At 36.7% G+C, this 20110-nt stretch overlaps 1 protein-coding gene across 2 annotated transcripts in view; it reads left to right on the top strand.

Moving 5' to 3' along the window:
* The window catches only part of fam160a1 (family with sequence similarity 160 member A1), a 91895-nt gene that overhangs the window by 56077 nt on the left and 15708 nt on the right, over positions 1-20110 (top strand). For both annotated transcript variants that reach the window (XM_002933497.5, XM_004911147.4), the window contains exons 5-6: positions 1453-1539; positions 18882-19049. In XM_002933497.5, the coding sequence (XP_002933543.3) occupies positions 1453-1539; positions 18882-19049 (255 nt within the window). The remainder of the gene's footprint in view (positions 1-1452; positions 1540-18881; positions 19050-20110) is intronic.

Raw genomic sequence — 20110 nt, 5'->3', positions numbered from 1 at the left:
ACGCTGTATGTTAAATACTGAACTTACTGTACTAGTAATGGTTAATAAATTAAGCCATTTAAAGAAGAAGTAAACCTTTTTTTCTATCTTTAAAATTACTCTAAACAACCCCCAAAATAACATACCTTAGTGTCTGCATTTAGTGTGATCTGGCTTCTGATTTATAAACTGAAATCTCCGGCTTCTTTCCTCTTCTTCCTGGTACAGTGTGAAGCCCCGCCCCCTCTTCCTGTTCAGCTTCCCTTATCTCCCTGACTACAGGGTAGTTAAAGAGGAGAGCTTTCTGTGCATGGCTGACAGGGGAGAAGCTTTCTGGGAATGCACAGAGAAGGAGGAGCCAGTGTGCAGCAGAAGCAGAATTTTTATGTGATCATTCATAACTGCCTGACTTACTGTACATTCCCAGAAAGCTTCTTTTCTGTCAGGCATGCACAGAAGGCTCTCTTCTTCGAATACCCTATAGTCGAAGAGATGAGGAGAGCTTAACAGGAAGAGGGGGCAGGGCTTCACGCTGTACCAGCAAGCAGAGCTGGAGGTTTCAACTTAGAAACCAGATGAGACTGAATGCAGGGTATGTTATTCCGGGGGTTGTTTAGAGTAATTTTAAAGATAGGAAAAAAAGGTTTATTTCTTCTTTGAATTAAAATTCACAAAGTTACTTGTGTCCTTACCTGCTTTTTAATAACTTCTAGGGGCACATTTACTAATCCCCGAATGGGAAAAAAACGGATTGGAAACTAAAATTTTGCGATTTTTTTTCGTCACCGTCACGATTGTTTCGTATTTGTTGCGACTTTTTCGGCACTGTCGCGACTTTATCGTATTTTGTGCGATTATTTTGTCGCTGCCGCAGTTTTTTCATATTGCGCTATAGTAAACGGTGGAAAAACCAATCCGAATGTTTCGCGACGGTGGCGAAAAAGTCTCGAAAAATATACGATAAAGTCGAAACGGCGACGAAAAAGTCGCGTAAAATACAAAACAATCACGACGGCGACGGAAAAAATCGCAAAAATACTGATCATTACGAAAAAAACGCATTCGCCCACTTTCGGACGTTCGTGGATTAGTAAATGTGCCCCCTAGTGTCCATCAGCCTACTTTGGTGAATTATGTGCAATTGCATGCATAAATGCAATGCCATTCCATGGTTCTTTTAGCCCCATGCTTCCATAGACAAAACTGACATGCAGCAAGTAAATTGGATGCTAAGGCCACATTGGGGTCTAAATGCTTGCCCTGTACGGAAAGAAACTATTTTCTAGAAACTGTATTTAAAGAGATATTAGTAGCAGATGAAAAACATATCTGGTGAGTAAGCATTGGTTGGAATGTAACACATTTCCAGATAGACTGTTAACAATTACATTTGACACTGGCAGTTCTCATGATTGACTAATTTACTCTAATATATGCAATGGAGACAATGACAATATTCTGTTTTATTTCCAGGTGGCTCATCCTCTTATCCGTGCCCAGCTTGTAGATTATATATTCAATGGTTTCCTGTTACCGGTTGTGGCTCCTGCATTACATAAGGTTAGTTTTCTTGTTTGCCTAATGTGTCACTTTATATTTACAGTGTATTGTTTTTGTTTGATAACTGTGCCAACATTAGACTGACATCTTCAACGTGGAGCTGTCACTAAATTAAATATCTCAGCATCTTACTGTTGTCTAGATAACTGATTGATTCATGTTTTCTTTGTATGAGTTTGGGCTTTTGATGCCATAAGCAATGGTTACATAAAACAAATGTTATAAAAAAAAGAACTATAAACCAGAATATCTTTCAGTTGTCTTGCAAGGTATTGTGTTTCATTATCTATGTTAACCATTAGGACAGATGAGCTTTTCTTGACCATCGTGCTCCTTTACAGCTTTTAAATATACATATATTTCTATACCTAAATGTGATTTTAGTCAGGACATTATCTGCAAGAATTTGTATATTCCTTCCTTTTATGATTTAGTTTCTTTTTACTTTTTTTAGTTTTTTTTCTGCACGCCAAAAACATAAAGGCACCTTCATTGGCTCCAGATGAAACTGACCAAGGTGTTTGTGAATGTGATAGGGACCACAGACTGTGAGCTCCACTGGGGCAGGGACTGGTGTGGCTATGAGTTATTATTAATCTTTGTAAAGCACTCAGCAATATATAAATAAAGAATAATAATTATCTGAAATGTCAGATATTCATTCTGCAGATAAAACCACTAACAAAGTGTGACATTCAGATTCTGTAAAGGAAATATATGAAAAAGCTTTGAGGACTTATTAATGTTAGATGGATATTACGAATTCTTGTCAGGATCTGCTGCTCTTTTCACAAAAGGGTAGTTATATTACGCAGAAAATAAGAACACCTCAAAAAACACTAAATAGAGCGAAAAAATTATGAATGATGTCCATGGACACCATCACTGTATGGGGACAGAGAGATATATACTAATATTCTAGTAGTGGAACATTTACAGAAAGAGGAGGCAGATCTCCCATGCTGCAATTGGAGCTTATCACCTGAAAGCTTCATTTGGCATCTTCTGTTGTAAAATGTGTCAAGTTTGCCACTAGGCTGTTTAGAATCCAAATTTGGATCATTTCATGGACCCTATCATAAAGATCAGTTTTCCAATGCTTACAATGATAACTTTTTTGGGACTGATTTTGTGATATGGTTGTTTTGGTGCATTTGTAAAACTTTATGGCAAAGCACCCGGATCTTCATACTTTCCTGCAGTTTTTTATTACAATATTGAGTTATTTTATCATTCACTATGGCAGTACCAGCCTCTTTTTAGCTGTATTACATCTCACATGGAATACTTATAGCCAGTCACATTTTTTTAGCCAAAAAACAAGAAAAAAAGGCACCATACACAATATATACCATATGTTAATTAAATTAGTAAAATATTAGTGTATTTGTCTAAAAATCTTATTTGATATTTGAAATTGGAGAGTGTGTTTCAGTTTAACAATTTATATGCAGCTGTACATAAATAATGTGTAATATACAACCCTTTTTAGGTTCATCTCTTTGGGGCTGTTCTAAGGTTGAAAGAAGAAGTGGGAATTAGCCGTATTTTTAACTAACTGTAAAATCTGCAGTATTAGGAAAATTTAACAGACCCTTTCTTTACAGTTTGCACCCAGTCTTGTAATCCTTAGAAGCCAATGACAAAGCCTAATTTTTAGTTTAAAAGCAAACATTTGATTAACTTCTATGAGTAACTGAACCTAGACAAATGTTTCATCTCTTATAACATTAGCTGTGGGGAATATAATGCAATCTAGAAATCCATGGCAGCCAGCCAGTTTATCACATTTACTGGTCTACAGTCTAGTTTCTATAGTTTACATGGTTTCACCTGGCATTTTCTTGTACCTTTTGTACTACATTGTACAGTTTATGTTACATTTTCCTATGTTAAAAAGTGTATGGCATGCCAGAATATGGAGTCAGAGCTATTTGGGTTCAAACTGTGAAAGGCAGATCAAGCCATAGGATGGGGTTGCCTAGGTGTAAGTATATTAACAATAATACCCTCTCACCACCAATTTGCATTACAGCATAACTAGTTGATTGACAAGACCATAGCTTCCCAAGATTAACTTCATAGAATCCACACCCAACTTTGCCAGGCACAAACAGCAGGGTCTGTCATGGCACAAAGAGGACCAACAGCTGGTGTATTTTTACCCTACAAAAACTACTGGCAACAAATCTGAAATCATCACATACAGGCAACTCACAAAGAACTGTACCAGATGTTTGCAGCTGCCAGTCACTTTAGTCACTCTGCTGATAGTTCTAATCAGTATTCATTTGAGTGACACAAGATGTGAATATGCTTCTAATCATAATATAAGGTTCTGAGCTAAATCTGGTCCTGAAAATGACACTGGATTGACAGAAAGTACCATAATGAGCAAATTCTTCAACACATTGTGTGATTGTGACCAAATGTGTCTGACACAAACACACCAGATGTTTCTACTTCAGAACTCAGGGTTTTAGTCAACATAACCATTTTCAGACAAGAAGGGGTTAACATGTACATTTTTTTAAAAAAAAATTTGGGATTGCCCAGTCTGCCTTTGTTTACAGGGTAACCCTTTTAAATAAAAAATAACAAAAGAGGTATAAAGGTGATACCTTTATTGGCTAACTAAGATAATCATAGCAAGCTTTCAGAACATTTTAGTTCCTTTTTCAAGCTGATTTCAATGAAGCTGTGGTGCTCTCTGATATATATACAACATTCATATCTGCCATAAAGCCAAGGCCCTGGTTCAGTCCCTTCTCCAGAGAGTTGAAAGTTTTCATCAATTTGTACTCCCATACCTTTCTTTCATTCTCTGTTTTAAAGTTTCCCTTAAGGACCAAGATTCTTAAATCGTTTATGGAGTGGTGAGGGCTGTTAAAATGGTTCCCTACTGGTGTGTCCAGTTTTTTTTATTTGTTATGGTACAGCGGTGGTGTGTATTTCTCTTTCTCAGGCTTTATCCAATCTCTCCTATATACAGTCCTAGTGCACTGTATTGGAAGAAGAACAGTTGTACTGGCCATGGATGCTGTATTCGTCTAATGTGTCTGGAATCTGAATTTGGTCTGAATTACAGATGTGTGGGCAGGTTTTGCATTGTTTTTTGCCCCAGTGATAAGTTCCATTTCTGTTGGGTTGTATCAAGGCACTTCTTGTTATTAGTCTTTTTAGATTTGGGGGCTGCCTGAATGCCAAACGTGGTGGGTCTGGGGATATGTTTTGGAGCCTCTCAGGAGACCCTCTTGCGAAGTGTACACTGTAGATCCTTGGCTATTTTTCTGAGAGTCTTTAGTTGGGCATTGTATGTGACCACTAGAGGAATTCGATTTGGTTCTTTTTTTTTTGTTTGTATTGCAGAAGTTAACTTCTTGGAATCCTGGTGGCTGTATGGATGTTTTGATCCACAATCCTTGGGTTGTAGCCCCTGTTAATGAAGTCTGCTTTGAGTGTTTTTAGGTGGTGGTCCCTTTCAATAGCGTCAGAATATATCCGATTATATTGTAGAGCCTGGCTGTAGATGATGGAGTGTTTAGTGTGGTCAAGGTGAAAGCTATCATACATTAGATAAAATGGTTTATCCGTTGGCTTTTGATATATGGTGGTTTGTAAACTATTTTCCCTGATATGAAACCGAATGAGTTCTTGTTCAGTACCTGTCCAGATTATGAATATGTCATCTATGTAGCGGAGGTACGTCAGAGGTTTGGTGTTACAGGTGGAGAGAAAGTCCTCTTCTAGTTTAGCATATTGGGGTGCAAAGCATGTACCCATACTGGTTCCCATCTTCTGTAGTTATATTTCTTGCCCGAATAGGAAGTGGTTGTGTGTCAAGGTAAACTCTTATCTGTTTGTCCCTTACAGGCCCCCTTTATATGACTTTGTTAAGACCTTCCACACAGGTATTCCTTTTTTCTGGTTATTTGATCTATGAACTGAATGTTTTATATATATATATATATCAGAGAGCACCACAGCTTTATTGTAATCAGCTTGAAAAAGGAACTAAAATGTTCTGAAAGCTTGCTATGGTTATCTTAGTTAGCCAATAAAGGTATCACCTTTATACCACTTTTGAATTTTTTTTTAATTCAAAAGGTTACCCTGTAAACATTTTGACTGGCTAGCACGGTACACCACCTTTTCCATTCTGCCTTTGAAAGCCTTGCAGTGCAAAAGTGGCACTGAATAAAAGCTTTTCAAAGCAGGGGATAAGGCAGAGTTTAGGGAGTTCAAACCACGTTATCTGCTGTAATCCTTGAGCATATTTTTTAAATGAGAGAAGGAGAAGTACCTTGGTGCTCTTATAAACCCCAGAAGTGTGATCACATAATTACTTCACTGGCTTCTAAGACAGTTGCAATTTTGCGTTAAAAAGAAAAATAATGCATCTTTTTCAGCCACAAGAATGTGATGTTCTATATATTTTCCAGTGTTGCCACACTGTGACCTCTCATCTGTCATCTTTTTATTGTTCCTGACACTTTTTAATAACGGTTTAAACCCATATTTTTAATAAACACGCACAGACGTTGATATTTTACATATTATCTAACTACAGACAATGTATAGAAACACTCACCAAAACCATTCATGATAAAACCTATAATTTTTTTGATTTAAAAATGGGAAATGTAACATAAATTATGTATTGTACCGTTTTAAGTAGAATCTTACACACCAGCATGAAACTAGAGATAATAGTTGTATGCACTTTATAGTCAGGTTACTATGAGGCACAGCGTAATGTTTGTAATGTAATGTTTTTCCATTCTCCCTCACCCAATCTATTGTCAGTATCAGTATAAGCACTGCAAGAAAGATTGGTCTCCAAGTTCTCTTCAAGATTCATAGTTAATAACAGATCAAATAGATAATATTAAAGGTTTCAAATATGCATTGTGGGTATCATGGATTAATGGCTGATTCAGAAATTTTTTTTACTAGTATGGGATCCACTATCTGGCAACCCTTTATCCAGAAAGCTCAGAATTATGGGAAGGCCATCTCCCATAGAGTACTTTTAATAATTAAACAGTTCAGATTTTTAAAAGTGATTTTTCTCTGTAATAATAATAAATAATAAAACAGTACCTTGTACTTGATCCCAGCTAAAATAAAATTAATCCTTAGGCAAAACAATCCTAATGGGTTTATTTAACATTTAAATGATTTTTTATTAGAGTTACGATATGGAGATCCAAATTACAGAAAGATCCCATATCTGAAAAACCCCATGTCCAGAACATTATGCATAACAGGTCCCATACCTGTACAGGTATGGTATCTGTTATCTAGAATGTTTAAGACCTGGGGTTTTCCCCATAAGGTATCTTTCTGTAATTTGGATCACAATAATTTGTCTGCTATATAGTAATTTAGACATTAAATAAACTCAATAATATTGCTTTGTATCCCATAATTTGTACTAATGATGAGCAGGGCATTTCACATTTATATAGCAATAAACAGGTTTCTCAAAGAATCTTGCAAATAGTTTATTGTTTGTATAATTTTACATATTGATACTTGTCTGTCCGGTTCTAGGATATGTGTTGCATTTTCCCTAAATTAAAGGGTAGGGCATACCTCTCCCTTTGTAAGTGACCATTAATATGCACTGTGGCATTAGCTGTTAATGGAAGACATTTTTAAATTATTACCAGGAAATATATTATCCCTTATCCCTAACATAACGGATGTTGGGAAATGGTTCATCAGATTGATTTTCTTTCTGTCTGTGGAATCAGATATGTCAGTATTAAAAAGAAAAAAGTATTTTTTTCAAGGTTCAGATAGTGTTTGTGCACATATGCTACACATGCCTAACTGAATGAGTTCATGTCAATAAAGGGGGTACATTTCCTTTTAATAAATTGCCATGCAATCAAGCATGGGTAGTTTTACATTTTTACAAGTTAAAGGGGTTATTCACCTTTTGTAAAACGTTCACAATTCTAACAGTTCACATTAATAGAACAATATTTGCCATATACATTGTTACCAAAAATATGCAGCTGATCCCTTACTTCTGCACAGACCCTGTGCTGGGGGGTCAGTGACCCCTACTTTTTTGTCACTCATAGTACTGACAGCAGACATAAAGGGATACTGTCATGATTTTTATGGTGTACCTTTTATTTCTAAATTACACTGTTTACATAACAAATAATTCACTCTACCATTTAAAATTGTATTCTTGAACCAACAAATGTATTTTTTTTTTAGTTGTAATATTGATATGTAGGCAACCATTTCAGTGCATTGTGCCTGAGTCTGAGCTTTCAGAAGGAGCCAGCGCTACGCATTAGAACTGCTTTCAGATCACCTATTGTTTCTCCTACTCCCATGTAACTGGAGGAGTCCCAAGCCAAACTTGAATTTCTTACTATTGAGCGCTATTCTGATATCTACTGGGAGCTGCTATCTTGCTCCCTTCCCATTGTTCTGCTGATCGGCTGCTGGGAGGGGGGTGATATCACTCCAACTTGTAGCTCAGCAGTAAAGTGTGACTGAAGTTTATCAGAGCACAAGTTACATGGCTGTGGCACCCTGGGAAATGGGGCTAGCCCCATGTGAAATTTTGAAATGAAATATAAAAAAATCTGTTTGTGTTTTTGAAAAATGGTTTTTAATGCAGGATTGCTTTGTAATGTTATTTGTAACTGTGGAACATTAAGAGATTAAAACAGTGATGGACCCACAGGGAACGGCACCCTAGGCCCTTGCTTGGCACACGACTTCAGTCCCTGTCTATCAGGGACTTACTGCTTCCTCCCTCACTGCATTTGCAATGTGCACAACACATAACTGCGTCCTGTTAAGGACTGCTTGAGGGCAGGCAGGCAAAAGAGGCACATGCCTAGTTCCCCCTACTGTTGGGCTCCCCCTACTGCCCCTAGTTCCAGCCCTGGATTGAAGCACACATTGCCCAAACAGAAAGCCTAATGGCAATGTATGTCTGCAAGAAACATAGGCAGGAAATGTAGACTAAATTAATTTATTAAGGATTACTAAGGTTTTACTGGGGCAAGTTAAGCCTTTTTTAATACCTTAAATGTATTGAATAAAATTGAATGTAGGCAAAAAAGTTCCTGCTTTTGAAAGTATCAGATTGTTTGTAAAAGGATAGCATTGCAACTAAAACCATTCTCTTGGAATAAGAAAAATACCTTAATTTCTAACTGTCCCATATCACTGGATTAATAATTAATTTCTCATTAAAGCACTCGTTTGCGGCTGTATATTGGTTCCAAAACATTTACTTACCACTTCTTGCTGGTCAGCAGTAACACACTGACTGATTCAGTTCCTGAATATAAGCAGTGCAAATGTCTTGCTTAAATTGCAAGGGGAGAATGTGGCGTAATATACACCTTGTGGAATTGTTTATATTTTACTGTTATTTCCCATAAGCCCAAATCTTCTTTGAGCATAAATACTGCACTTGTTATGCAATATCTCCAATGGCATAATAAATAGGATTTCTACTCAAGTTGTCTATTATGAAAGTAAAATTATTTGGGTAATAAAATGGATTCTGATTCTTGTTTACGCTTGCTTTTCTATTCAGGCTGGATAATGTTATTAATGAATGTATTTCTTTTATCAGATCTTTGCTGCTAAGTATTTCTCTAAGGAATCATAGTCTTAGAAGTGTAAAAAATGCATTATGTAATAATGGGAAAGCATTGAACTGAATACAGACTTGTTAATCATATTGCAATAAAAAACTCTACAGAACTTAGCCTTTATAAAGATTTTCATTGTATATAGAAAATGCATGCTTCAGATTGTAAGCTCTTTTGGGCAGAGCCCTCTTTAGATCTTGTATTTGTATATATATTAAATGTTTACACCCATTTATTGTACAGTGCTGCAAAATATGTCGGCGCTTATTAGTGATAATGATAAACATATAGCAGTGGGTGTCTCAGAAGTTCCATTTGGTAAAAAAGTTTTTTCTAAATGTGTTTGTTTAGTGTTTCAGTTTATAGAACCATAGAAGCTGTGCATAAATAAATCCTCTTGTTTCAAAGCCTTTTGTTGGTCTTTGCCTAATGTGGCCACTCATATGGTGGGTCAGATCAGGGCATCAGTGTAATAGCAACAAAACAAAGTGTAAAAATTGTTTAATTTTATGAAAAAGCGCTTAGATCTTTGTGCAAAATGCACTGAAAAGTATAATATTTTTACTTTGTTCTGTTGATACTACATTGATTCTGACCTTATATCCTGTAGTATGTCCCCGAGCAGGAGATGATCTCTTGTTTTATAATGAAAATACTACACTATATTTAGCTTTCCATTGCATATTAATATCCTGCCCTGTGGGTGTAAATTGAGATTGTGATTGCTGCTTAATACTGATGTTTCACATCTATCTATGAATAGTGATGGGCGAAATAATTCGGCGGGCATGGATTTGCAGTGAATTTCCCTGTATTTCCATTGATGGATTTTTTTAGCGAAACGGGCAAAATTGTCACATCTGTAAAAAAATGACGTGTCAAAAAAAAAAGTTGCGCACATTGATTTTTTTTTTTGAAGAGCAAGCCAAAAAATTGTTGCGTGCTTCAAAAAATTATGCCATGATGACATTTTTGCCGTTTTGTGAATTTTCTGCCGTTTGCTAATTTTTCGGGGACAGATTCGCTCGCTTGAAATATTAATGGCTGGTAAGTAGAACAGCCTTACCATTGGCACATAGAGATGCTTAGGTTTTAAAGTCTTATTGGACTAAATTGAAGGCCTTTAAATTAAGTTGGCACATAGGTCTTTTAGTATTTCTTTATGCATGCTACCCATATAGTTATAAGTTATATAAGTTTTTCTATTCTTACTTTATAACAACTTTTGCTATTTCCTCTGTAATTCAATGTGCAACTTACATAGCTCGATCATGACCAGATCTAGCGTGAAATGTTGTATTATATGTGAGCTGTTTTGCATGAATAACCACAATATAATCATTAATCATCAATAAATGTCAGTCTATTTTTCTTGGTTTTGCTTGTCGTGTCACCCAGTAAAGTCTCATACCATGACTAGATGATGACTGCCAGTTGGTCTGCAACATTACAAGGAAAGTGTGGGCAAACAGCAAGTTTAATACCTTTCTTGGCATTCATGTCAGTGAGTGATTGAATGATATCTCATATTATTAAAAGCAATGCTATACATTTAAATGCTCAATATGTGTGAGAGTGATACTTGTCAGTAAGGTTATGCTTAGTAGCAGTGCTGGTCGTGCATATAAATTGCTGTGCATACAGGCCATTCCTGTGATACTGCTGATAATAAAGAGTAGGCTTCTCTCAGTACAGATTTAGACTTGTTATTGGGTCAGCAACAGGCTTTTACTTTAGCGAAGCATAGCAGCAATAGTGATAAGGCCTCTCTTGCTCAGACGTTATTAATGATCCTAATAAACACCATGTTACGAATCTGTTTGCATGCAAAATGAACTATCATTGCTGAATGTCAGGACAAGTGGCAGACTTCTTCTTAGCACCTATATGAGCATGGTAGTCATCATCTATTCATTTTTACGGTTTATTAGGGCCCTAGGCTCAGTTATTATGCATGCCTAGTGTTATTTATGTAAAGCTACAGTACATGTCAGTGCTTTTCTAGCCACAAGGTTGAGGTATTTGCCTGGGCCACAACAAATAAAGACAGATTATTAGATAGATGATAGATAGAATTATTCAAAAGGTACAGGAAATGTTAAAGAACTAGCAGAACCGATATTGCAGAACCAATAATATAATCCTACCTCTTCTTTAAGATTTGATAGATAGTATAATTAGTTATTAATATAAGCCTCTGTAGTTGTGCCCCAGACTGACCTCTTGTCCTCACCCCTTGTCCTCATAGTGCAGTATGTGGTGAATGTAGAATGTGTACATCTGAACTATTTCACAAGTAACTCGAGAAGCTTACTGAAAGATTTCTAAGCTCCTCTGTCAAGTACCAAGAATCTTAATGCCAGAGAATCCCAATGTAGAATGGAGAACATAGTGAGTATATCAACAGAGAACATAAAAAAATTAATACAACATGTTTTACAATGTCTATGATCTATACAAACTTTGACACATCTTTTAGGCAGAAAAAAAAAGATTTTTTTTGTTGTCTTATTCTTTTTTTAACATTCCTTTTCACTGTGTGGTTTTTATGTGTTTGCACAGGCACAAGTGTAGCTCAATGTAGAGAATTAGGACACCTACATAGACATTGCTTAGCAGAATGTAGAGGAACCCAAATGCTTCATAAAATTCTTAAAAATAAGAATTATTTGGTTATATTGAACTACATTTTAAATTCTGTAATAAATAAAATACTTGAAATTTGTAATACGATTGTGGTTAGAAATTTGCATTTGTTTAACAAGGATGCTCAAATACCATGACCATAAACCTAGTATCTGTAAGAGTTGCCTTCCTTAGTCTCTGCTAGCTTCCACAGACCACAATGTACAGTTGTTTTTTTTCATGCAAGTGCAATGATTAGGGCAAACCTCACTATAACTGTGTCATAACATGCCAATAGACTACATATCCACAGACTTGGTTCCTATCAACTGGGACACTTTATTTCTGCCCAGTGTTATTTTGCAGATGCTGGATGCCACATTATTAATACTGGTTTGACTGCAAGGTTTCTTTGACAATAATGGCAAAGATTCAGTCACCGGATCAGTTATAATGTAGTGCTTTCAAGATATTAGGGTGGGAGAAAGGGCTAAGCAGACTCACACGTACCTCCTTTACTCTGCTGGAATTTCTTTGTGGTCTAGTAGTGAAGCACAAGTGCTTAATCCTCTGCATTTGACCTTTTATTTTAAACTGCCCTTCAGACATATGGTGCAGTTCTTTATCGCCATTGGGACTGAAAAAAAAGTTTTGCTTTTCATCAGGTCAAATTAGGACAGAAATTATTGCACTTTATAATTAGAACCCAGTCTCTCACCGTACATTTTCCCCTAGTTAACTGGAATATTGTTGAATATTTTGTTATGTTCATTTTAACACCATAAGTCAGGAATAGGCAACCCATGTCCCCTCATCCTATATTAATATTTTATGTAAGCAAACCCAAATTTGTACAATACAAAGCAGCTGCAGAAAAAATATGCTCTTATGCTGGGCAGCAATGAAATATATATCTGTCTACTGTAGGTGGCATACTTGTCATATGTGAAGGTGACCTTGAACAATTTGGGATTTTCGTTGATAATTTAATTTAAAAATACATGTACAAACCAAACCATGAAAACCTTAGTACTGCTAAGGGCAGACAGGGCAATGTCACAACTTACATTAGTTACACTGCATGCTGCTATATTACATGCCTATCCTTCAAGTGCTTGGAGTCTGATCAACAGTATACTCACAGACTAGTATTTAAGATTGGGGATTATTTATGGTACAAAATGTAACTGAATCTTAACAATGGGGGAAAGAAAGGCTTATAAAGGAAATATATGAGATCTAAGGGACAGATATATTAATGAAATTAGTAATGAGGTCTAATGAAATAATGAACTACATAAAAACTCACCCACTTTCTATTCATTCCTATGGGATTTTTAGAAAAAGTTTGAAAAAGTCTAAGAATATAGTGTTTGTCTGCATGAGTTATAGAATACGTCTATTGTACATAAGTAGCGCTTTATAAATAAAGATATACATACATTCATACCAGCAAAATTAAACCAGGGCTGAGGACATAAGCCAAATATAAGAGGAGAAAGAAGGGAACAGAATAGAACAGACTTAGAAGGATAAGGGGACAGTGGGAGACACACCGGTATCCGCCCCTCATGCACCCTCTCATGCCCTAACTTGCATTCTATTAAGACTCCAGATGCAAATGCATTTTAAGTGAGCACTAAGGGGCTTGCCGCAGTTGCACTCTCCACAAAAAAGTGCAAGACTGATAATGGCAGGTGTAAAATACAGGGCTCTGCTATCCCAGACATACAGTGCAAAAATAAAGGAATGCATGTTGGTGCAAGAGCTTGTATTGTGATTTGAAGGATGAAATCCTATGCCCATTTTTGCCCTTATCATTCCCCCTACAAAGATAAATGAGCCCTATAATCTATACAAGGGTAAAATAATAATGGCTTTCCATGTTATGACCATACCTTTGATTTATACAATTAGGTTCAAGGTTAATGACTCTAAATGGACTCATGTGAATGATGTTCATCTCTGTAAAGCACTGCAGGAAACATGCTGGTGCTATATTTATACCAGGAAATAATCAACTAATAAAGAGTAGATTATATAAATGTAGTTTATAATAAAGCACTGTTTGTGGTTATAAGCAACTAGCCACCTTAGGCTGATGCCACACCAGGCGTAGGGCTGATTTTTTCGGCAAGCGGAAAAACGCTTGCCGAAAATTCAGCCCTACGCCTGCTACTTGTGCCTGCACCCGAATGAATGGAATACGCTCGGGTGCAGGCACATGTAGCCCATATACGCACGAAAACGCGAGAGAATGCAAAGTCTCGCGTTTTCGTGCGTATATCGGCTACATGTGCCTGCACCCGAGCGTATCCCATTCATTCGGGTGCAGGCACAAGTAGCAGGCGTAGGGCTGAATTTTCGGCAAGCGTTTTTCCGCTTGCCGAAAAAATCAGCCCTACGCCTGGTGTGGCATCAGCCTTAAATACCTTTTCTCATGATTGGACACTGATTGGATATAGCCTATGAAGTTCAAGGCTCAACGAGCTAAGCCAACCAAATTGGTGTTGCCAGTAATCAGTATTGAGCAGTTACACACATTTAAATTAGCAAAATTACAAGGGTACCCAAGCCAGTTTTTCACATTTGATTTAATTTTATACAAGTAAACACTGCTTCACTGAAAATCTTCAGAAAACACCCCAGTACTCAGATGTTCCTGAGAAATAAAAGACATACCACTGTTATATTTTTTGTTGAAAGTGGAGTCAATTATTATACAGCCTGAGAGGGGTTCCAAAACTTTTTCATATGACTGTATATGTAACTGTACTAATACAGAGAATAAAGTTTTAGGGATCTATCCCATTGGATAGCAAACCTGAGGTTGGGTCGAATACTGGAACCTATACTAGAACCTATTTTTTGTCCCATCAAACAGTATGTTCAAATATGTCAACCTACAAACCCACACTATGTTGGCCTCTATCATCAGGTTACTGGTAGAAGCACAGTAGTAGCCTATGTCTCACCCCCCATAATGTGCACCTAACCTATGGGAGGTTAGTGATAAAAGGTGGTAGGAAACCTGCCAGCTTGATGCAGCACAGTAAGGGGATTTATTAATATGTGTGTCTGGTTACAGTGAATCAGTAATGTGAATAGGACAAAGAACGGATGGGCCCGGTGCACTGCACAAATAGTGGTTGATGTATGCATATATATTGAAAGAGAAAGAGAATATATAGTATTCTTTATACTTGGTGTTAACTACAGTTCTATATTCTTGCCTCAAGAGTACAAAATTTGCCTATATTGTACTGTGAATTTTAAAAGTATAATCCCTTTGGCCAACTTTGCCATGGTTCACACAGTTTAATGGCACTGTGATTTTAATACTGCCAGCATGTTGTTCAGACGCTGCCCTTATGAATACTTCTTAAATGCTCTTATTTTCAATTGAGCTTTAAATAAAATCTTTGGATGCAACTGCATTTCAGAGCAGTGTGGTAAACAAAAGCTTGTTAGTGTCTCTATTTTAATCGATTTTAAAAGAAGAATATTGCCTCTTGCTACACTTTTTTAAACCAAGCTGACTATCATAAATTGAAGGCAAAAAAATATTTTTAAGAACTGGTACTAATGAAAATGAAAAATTTTCAGTTTCCAATGTGAATTATTTGTCAGTGTTCTGCAATTTTACAGGTTCTCAACTGAAGAAAACTGGTGATAACCTAAGCATGCAATCTGAGTGACCCTAAAAATGTGTCTTTGTGTTTTATGCACCCCAAAGGTTGAACTAGTTTCCTTGGTGCCCATAAAATACTTGCCTGTGAAAGAAGCCCTGCTTCCTTCCTGACCTGCTAACTGTTCCCTCTTACCCCTTCCCTGACATTTATAAGGGAACATACAGTTGTGAAGGGACTTTGCATGACTTTATGATATGCACAAGGGAGCCAAGAAGCTTATAGAAGCAGGATTTTTATATCACGGATCCTCCAGAGTGGACATGTGGCTATGTTGGATATAATCATATGTCACTCTCTCTCAGTTGGCTCATGTAATGCTTTTATCACTTCATGACTTCCCTCTGAGAAATCCGTCATTCAAGGTCACATATCTTATATATAGAGTTCTGTTACTACGTAAAGGTCATATGCCTTTATATATATATATATATATATATATATATATATATATATATATATATATATATATATATATATATATATATATATATATATATATATATATATATATATATATATATATATATATATATATATATATACCCTAGTAGTAAAAAATGTTTAACAGCCTCTGCCAGGCTGTGCAGGCTTCTTAATGAAAATGTATTGCCTCTGGCATCTGTACATTTGTAACTACAAACATGGAAGACTTTTAGAACTTGCAATTGAAAGACACTTTCCTGGGTACTGGGCAATAAATGTAGGATAAAGAGTGAGGAGATGTGGGAAGAGGATTTGACTGCATCTCCATGTATGGGCAGTAATTGGAGGAGAAAGATGTTGCAAGTAGTTATAAGGTGTGAAAGAGTATGTAGATGAGAGCAGGGAGGAAGATATGTGAATAGAATAGTGACAGACAATAGAAGGGCTAAAGGGAGAGACTACTTTAGGGAGCAGTGTGCATACAATTAGTATAAATGCAATGAGCTTTGCCATTAGCAGGTAAGTGTAGTGCTGCATCTTCAGAGATTATCTGCGGTAGGTGGGTTCATCAAAAGTACATTTTTAGACATTTTATGCGGTCCATTAATTTCAGTAGCAGACAGATATCAGGGCAGTCTGTAGTTGCTCTTTTTGTTGAACTACTTGTTAATCTCATTAAGATCACTTGTTAACGAATCACTTTTAACAAATCATCCTTGCAAATGCTCACCACTAAGAATATCTTCATAAATAGGGAGAGGAAAAGCTGAGGCTGCTGCACATAGGTCTGGGGAATCACAAATGAATCTAATTGATAAAGTAGCAAACTGATCACCCAGCTGTGATAGAGGAGGGAGCAGAGGGAGAGTCAAGATGAAACCTGAGATAAAGTGACTTACAGAGTTTGTTTGTTGAGTTTATGGGGGGGGGGTTATAAAATGTACAAAACTACAGAGAGAGCTGATCATCAATATAGTATAGAAGGTGAAAATTTAAAACAGCAGGTGTAAACAGAGATGTCGAAAGTGAATGCATATGACAGTAGCAAATTTACCAATAAAAGTGTACAGACAAAAGGCCACATTTACGTATACTTTAATTTATATAGTGTTACATATGTACTCAGTGCTGTACAGCAGAATATTGATTGTTTTCTTTAATAACTATTAAGGTTTTGGTTTTTTTTTACAAAATCTGCAAGGTAATAATGAAATATTGTTATCATGATAGCATTATAATGCAGAACTTTGATCACTTTACAATATGAGATTGAGCCTTCATATTTTCAGATTTCACAGTTAGATCAGAGCAGGCAATTCACAGGAAGATCTACTTGTTTTGTAAGGTTGCCAAATAAGGGGATTTTTGCCCAGTTTAGCCATCCGCATAGGCTGATCCAACTGTTCAGCCCACAGGCCAGCCATCAGTTCACATGGGTGGGGGGGTGCAGAATTTTTGCAAGGGAGTCATTCCTTATATAGTCAGCAGGACCTTCTTCCCCTTCTGTAGTGATTAGTATTAGTGTTCCCATTAAGTGGCATGTGCATACACATTTTACAAAAACACATATGGATACTTCTCCCCCCCCCCCAACCAAGAAAACAAAAAAAATTTCCCAAGGTCCAGTGCCAAAAACATATTTTTCTGTGGTCAGCCTATTGCCAAGCAACCTATCTCCTAGCTTCCAACACTGCTTAACAACTCATGGGTGGAGGGCTCTAAGTTCAGCAGCACTGCTATTATGACTCTCACAACTGTGATTCACTGTATGCTGCTTTCTTCTCCCTTTTGTGAATTTTAATTATGAACTAATTTACAGGTCATTGCGTTACAAATCTACTTGCAGATCTCTGAATTTTAAATTGATTAGTTAGTGCTAGAAATAAGACAACTGTTCTATAATCTGCTCATTTGTAATCAGGATTCTTGAGAGAACATCTTTATATGCTGCAGGACTCCTGACCTGGTGGAGTAGCCATGCTGGGAAGTGAAGTATATATTATCTAAATAATAAAATCCGCCGTATTCAGTTTTGTATGGTATAAAGAAGGAAATAATGGCAATAACTTTGTTTTCTTCCTACAAACTCTAGAACATCACCACTATTCATTACAAAAGCTATAGATTTTTAATTAGATTTTTTTTTTCGAGATGTCAGCAGCTTATCCAGGTCTATAATTTTTGCACTTTGCAAATGAATCCTGTCTTGTAAGTGACTTTTAATCACATTTAATAATCCATCCAACAGTAATTATTTTAATGAAATCATAATGTTGTCATTTGTGGAATGGATCGTTTCCTAAGACTATTTTAATTTGGTACCCTACAAAGAGAAGAGGGCTTATTGTATTCTCGGGTTGAGTAATTTATTATTTTATACATGAAGTTGACGGGGTGCATTAATATTGTTGGGGTGTCACTCAGGAATAAGCTTTGTAAAGGTCAGCTGTATTACTTGGCTTGTAAAAGAACTGCACTTCAGATAAACGTCATCTGCAGCTTTGGTATTGCTGGCAAGCTATGGCTAAACTATTATGCATTTAGTGCAAGCTGTAGCATTTATATCTTCAAAAGTATACACTGGTTGTGTATATAATAATGTCAATATAATTTTTTGCCTATATTTCTCATTCCACCTGTATATATTAATCAGGGTTGGTTAGCCTTATCTTTGTTCTTGAGTTGGGTTAAGGGACGTATAGAGAAAATGGGCCAGGAAAAGCATATTCCAATGCATGCTGGACCCATGGAGATGTGCATCTTTAGTGATAGCAATATGCAGGCTACGTTAAACTCATCTTATGATCTGCTGTTGAAACTGTATAAGTACCAACCAGTAGAGAGGGGTCCAGATTCACATGTCATTATATTCTAGATGTAACTTTAACCAACAGAAATCAGCTAATCAGAACCAGTATTCAGAATACTATACCCACACTTATTCCTGCTTTGCTTCATTCAGGTGACTGTGGAGGAAGTAATGACAACTACTGCTTATCTGGATCTGTTCCTGCGAAGCGTCTCGGAACCCACCTTACTTAAGATTTTTCTTCGTTTTATCCTGATTCATCAGCATGAGAAAGTGCACATACTAGATACACTGGTTAGTCGGATCAATACCCCATTTCGGGTAAGTGTTGTAGTCACAGTGGGTTCTTGTGGTTATTACAGCTATGTGTGGAACGGTTTATTTAGAGATATCAATACAGTTTTGAAATGTGTAATACATATATACTAATAGCAATAGTTAGACTGGTATCAAGATACTGGGAGATGATGATTATTGACTCTGATGCTGGGTACGATAATTTAATACTGCACCATTATGGAAAAACCTGCATTGTTTTGGTCTAATACATCCCTGCCACTTAAAATAGCTACACAAGTAAATGTTTGATCATGTGGAAAAAACCCACTCTGAATACTTAGATGGAAACTTCTTTCTTTTAGCAGACACCAGGGCACCCGTTCCAATTAGAAGAAAGGAGGTTCCATTTAAATATTGGAAGGGAATGTTTACAGTGAGAGCTGTGAAGTTGTGGAAATCTCTCCTTGCTGGCTGATACATTAGATGGCTTCAAGAAGGGGTTGGATCGCTTTTTAGCAAGTGGCAAATAAAGGGTTACTGAAAGTAGCTCTTTGGACAAGTTGATCCATGGGCTGGTCCTATTGCCAACTTGGAGTCATGAAGGAATTTTCTTCTCCTCTGAGTTTGGGAAGCAATGATATTGATATATTGTCCTACTGTAGCTTTTGCCTTTCCCTCCTTCCTAACTATAAACCTCTTTCTCTGTGGTGTACCAAAATGTGGATAGACAGTCCTTTTCTTACCCTCTACTCACAGCTCTGTGCGCTAGCCCAAATCTCACTCATGCAAACCAGTAATATTGTCTGTTTTGTTCCACGATCCACAGTACTTTGTCATCACAGTAGCATTCAGCCCATAGCCTGAAGAGTATACTGAAACTTCTCAATCATATTGTTGCCCCAAGGTGCAATGAATGAGGTTTTTGTTGTTAAATATTTTTTGCACTGTAATTCTAATTACCATAACTAATGAAGAGCTCACTGTTCACTGTACATAGCTATAGTCCATATTCAAGCACTGTCAACAGCACAGACTACTGTCTTGGAATAGTGAATCCAGACAGCCATGCAAACAAAATCAATGAAGTGTAAAAGCCAAACCGG

Source organism: Xenopus tropicalis, chromosome 1, assembly GCF_000004195.4.
Source record: "Xenopus tropicalis strain Nigerian chromosome 1, UCB_Xtro_10.0, whole genome shotgun sequence".
In the NCBI taxonomy this organism is placed as follows: Eukaryota; Metazoa; Chordata; class Amphibia; order Anura; family Pipidae; genus Xenopus; species Xenopus tropicalis.
The sequence above is the reverse complement of the archived record's forward strand: the minus strand, read 5'-3'. Positions and strand labels throughout refer to the sequence as shown.